Source organism: Lepeophtheirus salmonis, chromosome 6 (genome assembly GCF_016086655.4).
Source record: "Lepeophtheirus salmonis chromosome 6, UVic_Lsal_1.4, whole genome shotgun sequence".
NCBI lineage: Eukaryota > Metazoa > Arthropoda > Copepoda > Siphonostomatoida > Caligidae > Lepeophtheirus > Lepeophtheirus salmonis.
Window position 1 is genome coordinate 30258086 of NC_052136.2, and position 16185 is coordinate 30274270.

Here is a 16185-nt window from a genome sequence, read left to right on the forward strand (position 1 = left end):
TCAAAAATTTACATCTAGAGCCATCATTTCCTGCTTATAACTCTTGTTTATGCGTAAAGCACAACTTACACTTCCTGCACATGCGCAAAGCATAACAGAAGTGTACACTACATACTCAAACTGGAGGAGCATTCTTTTTTTTCTTTGTAGAATAATTTGTAATATATTTTGAATGTTAAACATACTATGGAAATATACGTAATATTTAAAGTTAAAGTAAAAAATAAGAAAGTTAAGAATTTTTATATAATTGACTATATTATTGAGCCTTCGGTGGAGACTCAAGACTTTCTCCAATTTGTTATTTTTTTGCATTCATATTTACGTCATCTATTGTCAGAGAGACGAGGTACGACCTTCTCTTGAAAAATTAAAGAATCAATGGGCGTTTGATGCATCCAATTATATATTTTATGACATGGATAATTAATTAATTAAGGGAAAAAATACATAATATGTAAGTATATAAGTAATCATCATGTAATATTGATACAGTGATGGGTAATGTTAATAAAAATACGCTATTTATGTAGATTCAGTTTCCCCCCCTGAGTGATTCTCTATCTATGTAAGTGACATCCCTTTTCAAGTGATAAAACTGACTTATAAATTCGTAAAAATATATTTTTATATTGTATTTTAAATCGTTTCTTTTTTCCCCAAAATTGAATGACTCAAAAATAAATAGAAATATTAAATATAATAATAAGATCAAAATATTGAATAAATAATGTTATTGTACGTAATTTGTAAAATTGTAGATAATGAAAACTCAAAATTAAGTATGTATTGTTAAATATAAATGGAATTGCGTGGGTTTTTTTTGTTTTTTTTTGGGTATACATAATATGACAGAAAAAAAACAACTACATATAAATATAATAGTAGTATTATCAAGATGGTCATTGTTGAAAATAAAAAAACACCCTCAGGTGATAATAAACATTAAAACTAGCATTTATGTAAGTTAGGAATGGAGTGTTTTTTGATTTGTGAAAAATGAGAAATACAAATATACGTTTATAACTTATGGTAAAATATAATTAATAATAATTATTTGTCGTTTAAAATAGGTATTTATATATCAAAATATAGATATATTAAAATAATAGCATCGTTCATATGACATTGAAAAAACATTCAAGTGTTTATATATTTAATTAACTATATATATAAGGTGAGATGTGTTGACTTTGCTAATCTAACATGCAAAATAAAATAAATCATATGTGGCCAGTCAACATAAGAGCAATCAAAGATGATAACTTTTCCTCCAAGAATGAGTCTGGATTACATATTTTGTATTCTTCAATTAATTCAATATAATTCATGTTTTATTCTAAACCAGTGTTGTTTGGTATATTGGTACTCCAGTGGGGTCCCACACAGGTAATGGCATATTTAAAATGGTAATATACTAAATTGGTATTCAAACCGAAAATTGCAGTAGCAATATGTTATAAAAAATGGCTTTCCAATGATTTAACATCCCAAATTTCTGAACTCTACCCTCCCCGAGCAAATCAAATATATAAAATAGCCATAAATTTACTTTTATACAAAAAATATTAGACAATCAGATTTCTAAGCTAAACAAAAACGAAGGAACACCCTGTAAATGCACGTACCTGACCCTTAACGATATTTTTGATTTATAATTTAGGCCAAATTTTTTCAAAAATTACCAAAATAGCAATACCAACTTAGCTACCGGAACTGATACGAGTATATTTTTATCCCACCAACACTATTCCAAACCATTATAATTAATCCTTTAGAACAGTGTTTCTCAAACTGTGGTTCACGAACTCCCTCCAAGTGATGCGTGGAGGCAGGTTCTAATAAATTATCTGAGTGATAGTATTTAGGATGATTGTTCTAAATTAAAGCATTATACAGTCCATAATTGACCAAAATATGCTTTAAAATTTTTGTAGCTTTATATATTTAAGCAGTAAAAAAATATATTTAAATTTAATATTTTCTTGATTATTCTCCAAATTGCTTTTGTCTTGATGCGCCACATATCTAAATTATATTATAATTTTTTTTAAGTACAACTTTAAAAAAAAAATATATATATATACAAATATAAAGATGAGGATTTGAGTTTTAAATCGATATAGAAAATAAACTGCACATTAGAATAAGATGAGCTCCACGGAATATATCATATTCTCGTTATATGGATAATAGTTAATTACATCAATTATATTAATACAAAAAATGAAAAAGAACAACAACCTCGAGATCTTTTAAATTTATGAATGTATGCGTTTGGTGTGTATTATATTTAAATCTATTGAGTCAAAAATATGTTTGTTATTGTGGGGAATTGAAATAAACTAACAAACATTTCTAACTGAAAAAAAGGGCTTAATGTCCTTAGTTTTTTCTTTAGAGCAGTGTTTAATTATGTAAGCCAACACCAAGTCGATTTTTATCATGGACACTTCCATGACCTTGTACAGACGTTCTTGGCCTTCTTATATTATAGTCTCCTCCAGTGACATGACGAAGAACGGCGTTACCGTTGTTGAGATAAGTCCTATTGGAGTGCCCAATGGGACTGGATGAGTCTCCTGCGCATCGACATGAAAGGATTCTACGATATTGAGCCTAAAAGTAGTGTTTAAATAATCAACATGAATATTTGTTTATAAGATGGTAAATTTTAATTAAATTTCCTTAGAATTTATAGTCTGATTTCAATAAGTATAAACAAAATTAAATTCAAGCACTATATGGAAGTTTGGTATAATTAAATTGATTTTTTTTGCCAACTTTAGGCTCAAAGTTTGATCTTGTACTGACATTTTAGCATAAACAGTTGGGCCAAAAAAAATATAGTCATCCCGTCCTCTCCAAATTTGAACCCAATCGAATTTTTCATATAGATATATGAGAAAAGAAGGTAAATTAATCTGCCATACCTTTTGTTAAGATATATATATATATCCAAATAGATAACATAAAATTGTTGGCCATGAAGACGGGAATTTACTTTTGTTTTTACAACTATAATCTAGCTTTATTTAGCCATTAGTTAATTCTTGATTTCAATATATTTTTTTTTATAAATTCAGCATTCAATTGTTAGCATACAGTTTGCATATTTTTGTCTGGCATTTGAGCTCTAGCATATAGTTAATAGTTTTTTGCTGGTCATCGTTTTAACAATAGTGAGTAAATTTCAACAAATTACCTTATCAATGGCAAACTCTATCTAGCTATATGCTAGCGTTAGATATTGAATTATTTATAGGGCATTTCATGTGTTAATTAAAAAAGATGTCAGACAATATATAAAAAGAGAACCTTTGGTCATGCTATGTATGAGTTTTAAATGCTTATCCAATACAGTATTTCTTTTAGTTCTAAAATTTTCCTTAGTAATTTTTTTTGTTACAATTTTAATACGTTTATTAAATAAACAATAAACCTTGCACAGGAAATGTTATTGCAGAACTCAAGAAGGTATATTAAGGAGTATTTAGGTATTGCGGGCCCCTGCCTGATGCTATGAAAATATAGATGTTTTAAATAAATATATTTTTAAAAAAGAATGATCCTGTAAATCATTAAAGCATATTTATAGGTTATAAAGCATAATGAATGAGCATACGTGGAATAAATCATTAATAATAATGTATATACGTACACACAAAATGGAAAAAAAATATACAAACATTTCCAAAAAATAAAATTATTAATTATACGATCAATGAATGCTTTATTTTGTAAACATTTATGATAATCAGACTTTACACCTTGTCCATGTTGCTAATGTTGTTATTTTTTTCATTTTATTTCTTTGCAAGTTTCTAAGCTTTTGGAGAATTGTCTTTTTTGTCAAATAAAGAAATACTGCTTAAGGAAATGAAAACCCAAAACATAAAAGAAGTAGATAAATGTAAAATGAAAGCAATACACAAAATAAACTTAAGGAAACTCCATGGGGTAACAAAAAAATCTAAAGCAATAAATCTCTCTGTAGTTAAAATTATTTATTTACCTTGCTAACAATAAGTATTTCTACTACTTGAACAACCCACGTATTAAATTTAACTCACCTTAAATTGAGCAGACATAAAGTAGTAAATGATGGGATTAATTGCAGAGTTAAGATAAAACATACAATGTGTAAATATTCCAGCTTGAATAATGAACCAATTAATGCGCTCGTAGACTGTTGGGTTCTCTTTGCGAAGGATATACTGTAAAGAAAGAAAAAGAAAATATATGTGAATTGAGATTTAGTCCATAATTTGTAACAGTTCAGGATTTATCAGCCCGAAAATCTCCGATCCTATATCTTAATAAATGATCTAATTGAAATATACTTAAAGCTTTATTGCACGAATTTAATTGGTCAACCAATTTACTTTGCTCTTATGTAGCTAAGTACATGAAAATGATACCTTGTAATGAGTGCTTTCAATTTTTGAACAATTTTCAATGTTTACATTCAGAGTCAATTTATTTTGACCGCTGATTAAAATGGATTGCTTTTTCATCAAGAAACACGAAAAAATGACATTTAATAGGGGGGGGGGGAAATCTGTTTTTATGCCCTACAAAGCTATTTATCCTATTTAAAAAAGGATTCCAAAGCAATTTAAATGTTTATTTATTTAAAAACCTGTATCTGTTAACTATATTACAGGATTTTGCCATTTATTTCAAGCCAAAATATAGCAATATATCATGTATAACGTATATTTTGTAAGAACGGTTTTTTAGGCCATAAAAAGAAATATTTGTGGCTATAAAGATCATTTTCGTTTTTATCACAGTAAAAGTAATCAGAAGGGCATTATTTCAAACTAATGGAAAAACCATGTTGAAATTTGGTAGACTTACATTTTACAATTTTTAATTACTCTTCTACTCAGTGAAATTGTAAGGAAAACAGTGTTTCTATAAAATAAGATAAAAAAAAAAGGAAGTGCACTAATACTTTGCAACAAGTTATATAAATTGTAAAATAGTTGATAAATCACTGGTTTGGTGATTTCATTGTTCCAGAGACTTTATGGAGGGGATAACACAGGGGTTAGACCAATTCAAAAAGATATATTTTGTAAGTTTTGATATGTTTCCGCTTTTTTCCATGCTATAAGATGTGAGAAGCTATAGATCTAAGTATGTTCTATACCCTGCCTTATTTGCCTTAAAGTTTTTTCAAAATGTCTTTTTTGATGATTTTGTGTTGTTTTTGGACAAAAACTATAAATAAAAGACATCATTGAATGTCAAAAAAAAAGATTTTACTAAAATATAATCATTTTTAAATATTACTTTATATATTTTATTATCTAAGTATCAAGATTATACAGTCAAATGAAGGTAAAAAGAAAACTCTAGGTGCGTGAAGGGCAGTATTAAAATTGTATACTCCCATCTATTAATGTTATATTCTCTTAAATCGACACATTTTTGCAGAAAAGATATGAACATTTATGAAAGATTATATACTTACTTTAATTTATTATTTATGAACAAATTATTCTTATACCAATTTGAAAATCAGAATGATATAAATTTTATATTATTCTATATATTTTCTGAAACTTCTATAAATAAAACGTAAAAATCACAAAAAAGTGATTATTTTTATTATTCATTTATTTATAGAAGACATTATTTTTCGAATAATCAAATAATTGCCTATTATATTCTACGGCTTGAAGGAGATACTCTCTCTATTTGGGATTTTTAGTCATTATGTTCGCATAGTCAGTCATCATTTTTATTCCTCTCTCTACAATACCCGAAAGTTATGTTCATAATTTTTTACTTTCATGTAGTCTTCATTTCCTGACCATTATATAATAGGCTCTTGAAGCCAATCTGACCCCGTATTCAGTATAAATAAAAAAAGGATTTTGGACCAATAAGATTATCTAATTTAGTTTTATCTATTATAATCCAAGATATGGATTTGTCTCTTCTAAAGCTCTCAGATTTTTTAGTCGCATATAACTTCGTGGCTATATTCCTCTATTGATCATCATCTAAAACATTGCTGAATAGAGCGAACATAACCAATTTCTGTGTCAAATACCACATGTGATTATGAAGCTGCTTTATGACAACCTCTGGTAAATTTTTCTCTATTATTGTGAACAATAAGATGTCTGGTAAAATTACAAGTCATTTACAGGAGCCTCCGCTGCAAATACTTAAGTCATCCACATGGGTGTATAAAATAAAGTCGGGAATTTTTTTCATCTATCCAACTTTTTTATTGTATCTTTATCATATTTCCATTCCTCCATGAATAAAAACATCACTTGGGAGGATATATATATTTATGACCATCTATCTTGCTTGATGAATTTCTCCTGGTTTCTTACAGTGAGTACCTAAAAGAGAACTGAAATTATTGTGAGTTCTGCTATTTTTTGATAATCAGCTCTTGGAGATGTGTCTTATTTTAAAATTTTATCCATCTTCTTTCAAAAATTTGGCATTTTTCCTTTCAGGCATAATTTAATAGTAAGACTATTTGTAGGTTCTTTATCCCAGTTAGCACATTTGTCCTTGTAGTGTTTCAACTAAGGATTTTATAGACACCGAACTTTCCTAAACAACATTTTCCAAACTGAACCTTCATCTATCTTCAGTATATACTGTGTACATGCCAGATAAAACAACTTGATGCCTAATACGTTAGCTTAGCGGCTCCCTTGTGAATTCCACTAATCCTGGAGGTGGTATTAAAAACCAGGGAGGTAATTCTCTCCATGAATTTTTATGTATATAATAGATCTATTGGTGCACTGGCTTGGCATTCCCAATAGTGCTCCCAACAACTTTTTTTTTTTAAGATATCAGGGTTGGATCTTTCAACATTTTGATATCCCTGTATAGTGTAGCATATGAAAGAGGATCTCCAATGAATAATGGCATGTATTTTTTATTAATTTTATGTATTTTGACCAATAGTTAACGTAAATACAATATATAAGTCAGCCCTTCCGAATTTTACATGTGGCAAAAACATCAGCTCTTGATGTGTTGTCAGCAGTATTGTTTATTATTTCACATTCCCTAATTTATTGAGGGTTAGTCATTTGCAGTGTAAACCACTTTTCCAAGTGATTTAATTAGTCTTAATTCATTAACAAAAAAAAACAAGTTGCTAAACTAGATTATTCATAACTAAATTTAATAATTTCTTGTCGTAATTTTACGTTTTTAGTAATAGAAGTCTAAGAAAATATGTAAAATAAAATAAAAGGTATATCATGCTGATTTTTAAATTGGTATTAGAAAAAAAAATTGTGAATAAGAAATTTAGGTAAAATAAATATATTTTCCCCAAAAATGGCTAAATATAAGAGAAAATAACATTAATGGATGGGAGTATACAATTTCAATACTGCCCTTCACGCACCTAGAGGTTTTTCTTTACCTTCCTTCATTTTCTGGACAATTTTGATACTTAGATAATAAAATATATAAAAAGTATTATTCAAAAATGGTTATATTTTAATTTAAGGTATTTTTTCACATCCAATGATGTGTTATATCAAACTTTTTTGTCCAAAAACTACGCAAAATTATCAAAAAAAGACATACTGGAAAAACTTTAAGACCAATAGGACATACATAGATCCATAAAACATGATTTACAAGCTTCCTACATCTTAAATCACGGAAAAAATGCGGAAACTACCCTCTGCCTTCCGACACTACCATAGTCAAGGAATATTGTATACATGATACACACATTATTTATCTTCCTTTTTGAACAACCAAGGGCTATCTAATTACTTAAGACATTCAATACAACATTATTTTAATTCAATTACCTGTTCCATCTAATTACTTTTATACTCTAAATAAATGATGGAATTGAAACAAAAAAATTGCCCAATGAATGTCTTTATTAACAAAAATATTCTTTTTTATCTAGTAATTTTATATTAACATAAAAATAATTAACTTAAATGGGTTTTTTAAAACCCTTTATATATTGATTACACAGTTGTTTCTCTTTAATTTCCTTAATATTCTACTCGAAAGAAAAAATGACCTTTATTTGTCAATAAAAGAAGAAGAAAAAGAGTCTTCATTCAAGGTGGAGTCAGATATGAAAAAAAAAATATTTTCACATTTGTAAAAAACAGATACAAATATTCACTACCGACGCGATTGTTGTTATTGAATGTTGAAACATTTCAATACAATATTGCCCATGTACAAAAATATAATTAAGCTCATAATATTTTAAAATCATATTTTACACCTAATTCGCACGTATCTAATCATATAGTACTTTTCAAGGTCTAACTTCTTTGCTGTCATATACAAATAAAATCACTTGGCAAGCACCTTAAATCTAGTGCATATTGAAATAAAATATATCTTATAACAATTTGAAATACAGTCAAACCTGGTCTAACGGCCACATAATTTAAGCATATCACCGCACTAGGTGGTCCTATCAAGTTTTCAATTTACAATTGTAATAAAATAGGAAATATGGTTAAAGTACTCACCTGCAATATAGATTAGCTTTTTCCCTTGAAACCCCGCTTAACTTAGGTCTATGTACTTTATAATGATGAAAACTGTTTGTTTATATCGACGTACTCACACAATAGGTGAATAAATAATATTCATTAAAGAAAGCCATGTTTACTCCTTAACATAATAGTAAGAACATTTCTCAGGAAATTAAAAGAAGCCAAATAATTTGCATACATGCTCTTCAACTGCTTTTTCTTTAACTATGCATTTTATTGCCTTGTTTTACTTGTTCTCACATGATGAATGAATATGCAACTTTTGGCGAACTTATTTTTTTGTATTGCAGAGATTGAAGTAGGGATGTTATTAAAAAAAAAAAAGAATTTTATCTTGATTTGTTTTTAACTGGATATTTATCACTATTGACGTGTAATAACAAGTCTTTCTTATTTGAACTATGTGATGCCTGATCCAGTGATTTACAAGATTTCTCTGTCTGAGCAAAAAAGAGCAACAATTATGTAATATCTCAGTAAAAGTTTCTTTACTTTCCATATTCTCATTCATCAGTACCTTAATGCATTTGTACTATTCTGTTGCATTTATAAAAAAAATATTGATATTTTTTTATCAACGACCTAACTTCCCTTAATTTTCTATTTTCAAAATAAATCCAAAACAATGTCTGAATCTGATATGCATACGCATAATAAAGTTAAATATGTTCTAATTTTGTACAAATAACATATAGCTCATTATGAATAAAGGTAATATGTAGTACACAAAATTGCAATTTAAAAAAATCACACATATTTTAAAAATGGAGTCCCCATGAACAAACGATAACATTTGATCATGACATGAAAAATACATTGAGGCAAACTAAGATAATAAAAATATTTCAAATGTGTTGGCCTTCTTTATTATAGATTTTAGATAATTTATTTTAATATTTCCTCGAATTTAGTACCTGCTACTTCTAAAAATTATAAAATGTAAATTTTATAATTTACGCAGATACTTCATGAACTGTAGGTATTAAAATGCCTGGTTCTACCCGAGTCTGAAGTTTAATAAGCCATGTCTACCCTGTTTCAAAAAAATATCCAAAACCCTAGTTTGAAGACAATGCAATGTTTTTTTTTAAGCTGTACAATCATCTTTGGTGTCGTGTCTACTCGAGCAATGAATTTACATTTATAGGCACTTTAAAAAGTATGCATTTTGTCAACATAAAATCAGGCTTGGATGATTTTTCTCAAAAATTAGTGTAGATTATTGAACTATTTCTGTTAATACTCTATCTAATCCATTGGAGGTGTTTCTAATTATATTTGAAGTTATTTCAAAAAGTACGCATTATATATCAAGAAAAATAAAACTAAAGTTAAAGTACTGGGATTTTTGTTACAAAAATTATATAAACCTGGAGTTTGTTCCGTTTAAAGTACTTATTGTCACCCTAACTTTTTAAAATTCACTTAAAACATCCAGTCAAACAAATTCAAACTCTAAGCGCTAATTTCAGTATTTTAACTTTTATCAAAAAATTCTTATCTTTATTGCCCGACTTAGGGTAGATTTTTTCCATTTTCCGACATCTACTGTAGGTAGTATCCGGTAAATTTTGATTTTTGTATGTAAACAGGAGAAACTTTGTAGAAATATATAAAAGCTACATAAAAAATTATGAAGCTATTAAATGTTATGTCATCATTATCAGTTGTTTATGATAATTAATAATTAAATGAAACTTTGCATTAATATAGAATATATATAAAATAAAATATTCAACGACGTCATATTGTGAGGAAGTGTGATAAACAAATATAAGTTTTAGCCTAAAGAAAGAGCAATGAATAAGTGCCCATCCAATATAAACTTCAAAATTATTCAATCAACTTATACCTAGGATTATACCCGGGATTGTTGTGAGTTATTTGATAAACTACAACACTACGTTTTTGACGAAAAATTTAATTTTTTTTATGGAAAAATTATTTCCAAGGTTTAAATTCAAACAGTTATTTAATAATTATAGTTATATTCATGAAAATTAAAAAAATAGTAAATTTTAATTCTGAAAAATTATTCAAAATTGCAAAACAAAGATATTAAAAGACTTTATTTACATAATATTTTTAGTAGTTCCGTCTTACTTTAAGATATGTAAAACCTTTTTACTATCAACTAAGAATCCAATGTTTAACTCACCATGATTTTTATTTTTGAATATATTTTATTTTTATGATGAGATAAGGGTCACACCTTCTTATTCTTATATTTTTATTATTTAGATAAAGTTGTCACTGAGTTTTAAGATATTTAGTGGAAACTCAAAAATAGCAGACAAATAGAGATGCACCCAATTTTTTTAAAATTAATATGGAATATCTATTTATAACCTTCGACTTGGAGAACAACGCTCTCACCATTTGAGAGTTCATAATCAGAGGCGTCTGCTGGATTAATTTTTTTCTAGGAGGGGGCTTAGTTTTTGAATGTGTAAGACACAAAATAACAAAAATTATGGAAAAAAAAATTGTAAAATTAAATTTCTTGAAAAAAAAATTTTCAAATATTAAATTTTTCTATCAAAATTTCAAAATCTAAAGCTGTTTAAAAGAATTAATTTTTTAACCAAAAAAATTCAAAAATTAAATTTAAAATATTAAATTTTTTTTAAAAGTCAGTAGCTAATTACAGAAAATAAACTTTTTTTAAAAAAAGTTCGTAGTTATTCTCAAAAAATTAAATTATTAGGAAAGAAATTTCAAAAATTAAATTTCACATATGAACATTTTTTGGAAAAAAATTTAAAAAATCCGTAGCTATTCATAAAAAATTACATTGCTTGGAAAAAAATTTGAAAAGTTTTTTTTGGAAATATTAAATTATCTAGTTAAAAGAAATATCCTTAATGGGGGGGCACAACCCCTCCAGACCACCTTCTATTGACTCCCTGACAATAATATTAAAGGAATAAAAACAAATAGTTTCATTAAATTACAGTTATAAGACCTTTCCACACTTTCAAAAACAGTGCGCAAAACCTACGAGTTTTTAACTTGCACAAATATTTTCATATTTACATGTGATATTAATAGGATTGTATAAAATATGAGCTATAACGTAGTTTGAACATTATTTTCATTAACAAAAGCTGTTATCATTATTATTTAACTCTTAAAAAGAGAACATCTAAGTAATATAAAATATGAAGAGTAACTAGAAGAGTTTACTCCGAATTTGTTAGAGGAAGTCTTTATTGACTTTGAGTAGAATTGAGGATCCACATCGGAGTAATTCCAGACTATTAACCCTTGTTATATTAAATGTGAGATTTTTGTTTATTTCTTTCCTTTTACAACTCCTTACTTCTGATCTAATAAAACGTCATGACAGGTAAGCTGCTCATCTTCCAAACATTCTCAAATTGTCTGGACTACCGTACAAACTTTCGTTGATATATATATATTTACTCATTTGGCAGCTCATATTTTATTCAATACTGCTAATTTGAGTGATGAAATATTCGCCGTCATGTTCTGTCCTTTATCTGAATTAAATAATAATAATACTGAAATGTTTAATATTATGTACTTATTTTAAAACAAATCTTAAACTTCTACTAATAGGCAGCTTATTCCTTGATTGATGGGGTCATTTAAAAAAACACAATTAAAACACGTTGATAAGGATCCTTTGTTGTTATTTAATTTTGTAGCATTCAAAAAGTATCAAATGTACATACAAAACAATGTAATATTTTAATTCATGGCTTCCATTTTCAATTTCATTTTCCTAATTGAGACATAAGTGAATTATTTCCAATCATTTTCTTCCGTATGTCAATATGTATAAAAATATGAGTATGTACAACTATCAAACAAACAAAAAGAAGAAGAATATAAATCAATATTTCAATCAATCTTTTTTATTTACCAAAGAATCTTATCAAATAACTCCCAATTTTTTTTCTTTAGTATTGATTTTTTTTGGATATTGATATTATTAGAAGTTTTGAATTATTAATATGCAAAGAAAGTTGTAATTTAATATTTCTTGGTACTTAATTATTATTTTTTTGAGCTTATGTTCATTCAAGAGTAAATATATTGATATCGTAAAATTTCCACAAAGTCTCCTCCTGAGAGCAGTAATTAGTTTGTATCTCTCTTAAGTCATACAACTAGACAGCTGATGTTAGTAGAGTAATTTTAATCAATAATACTGCATGTTTATCTTCTACCTTCTCCTCGAGCACTATAAAAGTAACAACTCTATTTATCTAGAGGTATCTTTGATAAATGATGACATTGACAAAGCTATAAACCAAGGAGCGAAAGGAAAATCACTTACTCAATGTTTGTCTAAAGGAATTGTCTAGGCATAGAATATTACTCTATAACTAAATACGTAGGCTCCATTAAGTCACCCTTATAATTGAATTAATTAATAAAAGGAATTCTGCGACGTAAAGAAAAATTACATTAGCCATAATGGGAAATTACAACTTAAAATCATCTATGGAATTCTAAAAAGGGACATCTTGCAGGGTAGAAAAAATTACACAGAGCCAAAGAATCTATTCAGGTTAACAAGTACGTTTTGATCCTCGTTTATAGCTCTGATCTTTCTTACACTTCTAGAATTGTGAAAATTTATGTAATCCCGGCGATTATTTGCTTTGTTTAGACACGCTGCGACAACCGTTTATGATAGTATAGCCAGTACATAAAAGTCGACATATTTAATTGTTTCCTTTATTTTTGAGAATAATAATAAAATCAGTTACGTTTTTAAATTTAGAAACATTTATTCTCAAATTCAATTCAATAATTAATCTAGTAATTAATGAAATTAAATCATCAAGCCAGAAAATTAATAATCATAGGATTTGGTTATTACTATGTAAAGTAATTATGTTTCTAATTAAAGATGAATTTTCTCACTTAATATATTTATGTATGTATGTTTGATCTCCATTTTTTTAATAAATAATACTTATCTTTAATTTATCCTTTTTTATCCTTAGTAAGCATACATGAAAAATGCTTTACAAAATATTATTGCCTGTTCAGAAAGTGAATAATGTTTTTAATTCTGCAAATGAAAAAAAAAAACAACTTTAGACGTTAAGCACAAAGATGAATCATTATTTTTTTAGAAAATAAAAACAATCCAAGTAGCTTTTGTGCGTCAAGTAGCAAATAATTACATGATTTTTAAGACATTCCAATTCAAACTACTTGAAAAAATATATTACAGTAAATTTACTGTTAATAAGTCATTGGCAATTGTACCTTGGGTTATTCAATTTTAGGAGATGGGTTGAAGCAATACAAAAGTTTTTTAATCACTTTTCTTAACACAGTTTGACTTTTGAGATGAGTAAAACGGTTATAAAGATAATCCTCTAAAAAGAAGGTCCTTTTAATTTAAATATAGAACTATTCTCATGCCGCTCCGGAGAATTATTTTCTTTCAGGAAAACTCGTGTTAGTAGATTTATTAACGCTAGGTTTTTGTTCGAATTACAAGTCAAATTTTAGGTTTCGAATATCAAAAAGTTCAGCCTCTAATGAATTAATAACTTTGATTTTTAAAGTGGTTTGAGGTTATTAACTTAGGTATACATATGTATTTATAGTTTTGGATATACAAAATACACCATAGTTATTTGAATACAAACTTAAGAATAACATCAATAAAAATACAATCTAAATCTTTTAACCCTATAAGAAACCGGGATAGTTGTAGACCAGTTATCAGATGGAATAAACTATCTTGTGAGAAGCATAATCCCACATTACCCTAATGGTCATCCACACTCGCACATAACATGTAAATGCTAGAAATAATATCGATTATATAAATGCTGAAAGGACAATGGCTCAGATCATTCCACTCCATTACTTTCTCTTTCTTCGATAGTTTTCCATATTTATTATTTAATGGGAAACACACTGTTGTAATAAATTCTATCCCTAGACATAATGTGTTCATATATCATTTTATACAATACAAAAAGACACCCAAATCTACATATTCATCATAGCGTATTTTTCAACTCAAACTATGTTAATTTAAGCTCCAAATAATGCATGAAATATAAGTATTAGTTAACATGGTTCTCAATATCAGTTTCGGCCTCAACTTATTAAAGTCTTTGATTTCGTTGTCAGGACACAGACAAAAGCAAATATATTAAAATTATTATTTTCTACTAACACTTATGAAAATATACAGGGTGGGGTAGCAAAATGTGGACTCGAGAGATGGATTTAGAAATACATCAATAATTTCTTATTTTCAATAATATGGAAAAAAAAAAACAATTAACAAAACATGTAGACAAGGTTTTTGCAACACTTTTTTCACTCAATATGCCCTCCATCATATCAATCACAGCCTTCACACGTCGCCTGAAAGCCATGCAGGAGTTGATGACAAACTCCTCTGAAAAGTTGTCTCATCCAGCTACTATGGAGGACTTTATTAAGTCCACATTTGGGTGTGAGGTTCTGTTAGTTTCCCTCTCAAAAGTGCACCCTATAGAAAAGTTCAGTGGGTTCAAATCTGGTGAGGAAGGGGGCCATATCCCTTTGAACCAGAATACAGCCATGCTTTCTGCGCAGAACTTTTGGCCTTTGACGGACATATGAGAGGGGGCACCGTCCTCAAGTTATTACCCTCCGGATGGTTGGTCTTCAGCCATGGCAAGATGGTGTACCTAAGCCTCTTATAATAGGCCTCCTAGCAAATTTTAAGATGCCTCCGTTCTTTTTCAAGGAACGGATGCATCTTCTTTCCATCGTAGGATACAACGCCGAGGAGCATTGTTTGGGGTGGATGTTTGGGTTTGTAATCCCCTTGGACCTCATCTTTTGTTTCTGTAAGGCAGTGGCCGTTCCGGCGATCTGATTTTTTTTTCACAATTGAACCATTTGTCTTGATCCGTGTGAGGATTTTCTTGTACTTCTTGATCCTCCTGGATTTCATGCCCTAATCCCAAGTTATACATTATAGCCCTCCTTTTGGTCCTAAGATCCACAAGGAAGTCGTGGGCGAGGTGATTTATTGACTTAATTGGATACTCCTTTGTATTCTTCTCCAAACTTAATAAGAACTTTCTATCCCTCCTTTACTTATACTCTCCACTTTCTGACACCCTAAGGAGGCCGTCTTCATTTTTTCCATCTTTGCCAACTTAAAAACCAGGGTTCAAGAACACTCAAAAATGCCCCTATTCATCATACAACTCCAGCATCTAGGAGATCTGAGATGCGCTAACTTTTTGCTTTGTTGCTCATTCATGATGATGAAATGAATAAATAATTGGTTTAGTTTGTTTATGTAAAAATGACGACAGAAACATAATGTCAAAGAATGATCACTAAACTTTTTCATAGTAATGATAAATTAACAATATATAAAAGTCCACGTTTTGCTGCCCTACCTTTTACATTTTTTCTCTTGATCTTGGAGTTATAAAAAAAATCGGACCACACAAACAATATTATAAAAATTATTACTTGTTTTTTTTCGCAAAAGGTTATTTACAAAATAGCGTTTGTCTTAAAAAAATTAAATTACTTAAAAAAAAAGGAATCGATATATATTTTCCAAAAAGGACAAAATTCGAAATTAAATTCAAGTTTTAATAAAAGAAAGAAACAGGCTCGGACTTTCATAATTTTC

The 16185-nt window shown here is 28.2% G+C and overlaps 1 protein-coding gene across 6 annotated transcripts in view; it reads right to left on the bottom strand.

Moving 5' to 3' along the window:
- Positions 1–1921: 1921 nt before the first annotated feature.
- Positions 1922–16185, bottom strand: part of LOC121119852 (orexin receptor type 2) — a 144042-nt gene continuing 129778 nt past the window's right edge. For 5 of the 6 annotated variants that reach the window (XM_040714659.2, XM_040714657.2, XM_071889150.1 and 2 more), the window contains 2 exons: positions 4074–4217; positions 1922–2619 (listed from right to left, as the gene is read on the bottom strand). In XM_040714659.2, the coding sequence (XP_040570593.1) occupies positions 2410–2619; positions 4074–4217 (354 nt within the window). In that variant the 3' untranslated portion in view covers positions 1922–2409. Of the gene's footprint in view, positions 2620–4073; positions 4218–9846; positions 10157–16185 lie in introns of those variants that run through there. The other variant, XM_071889151.1, reaches the window with a different exon arrangement.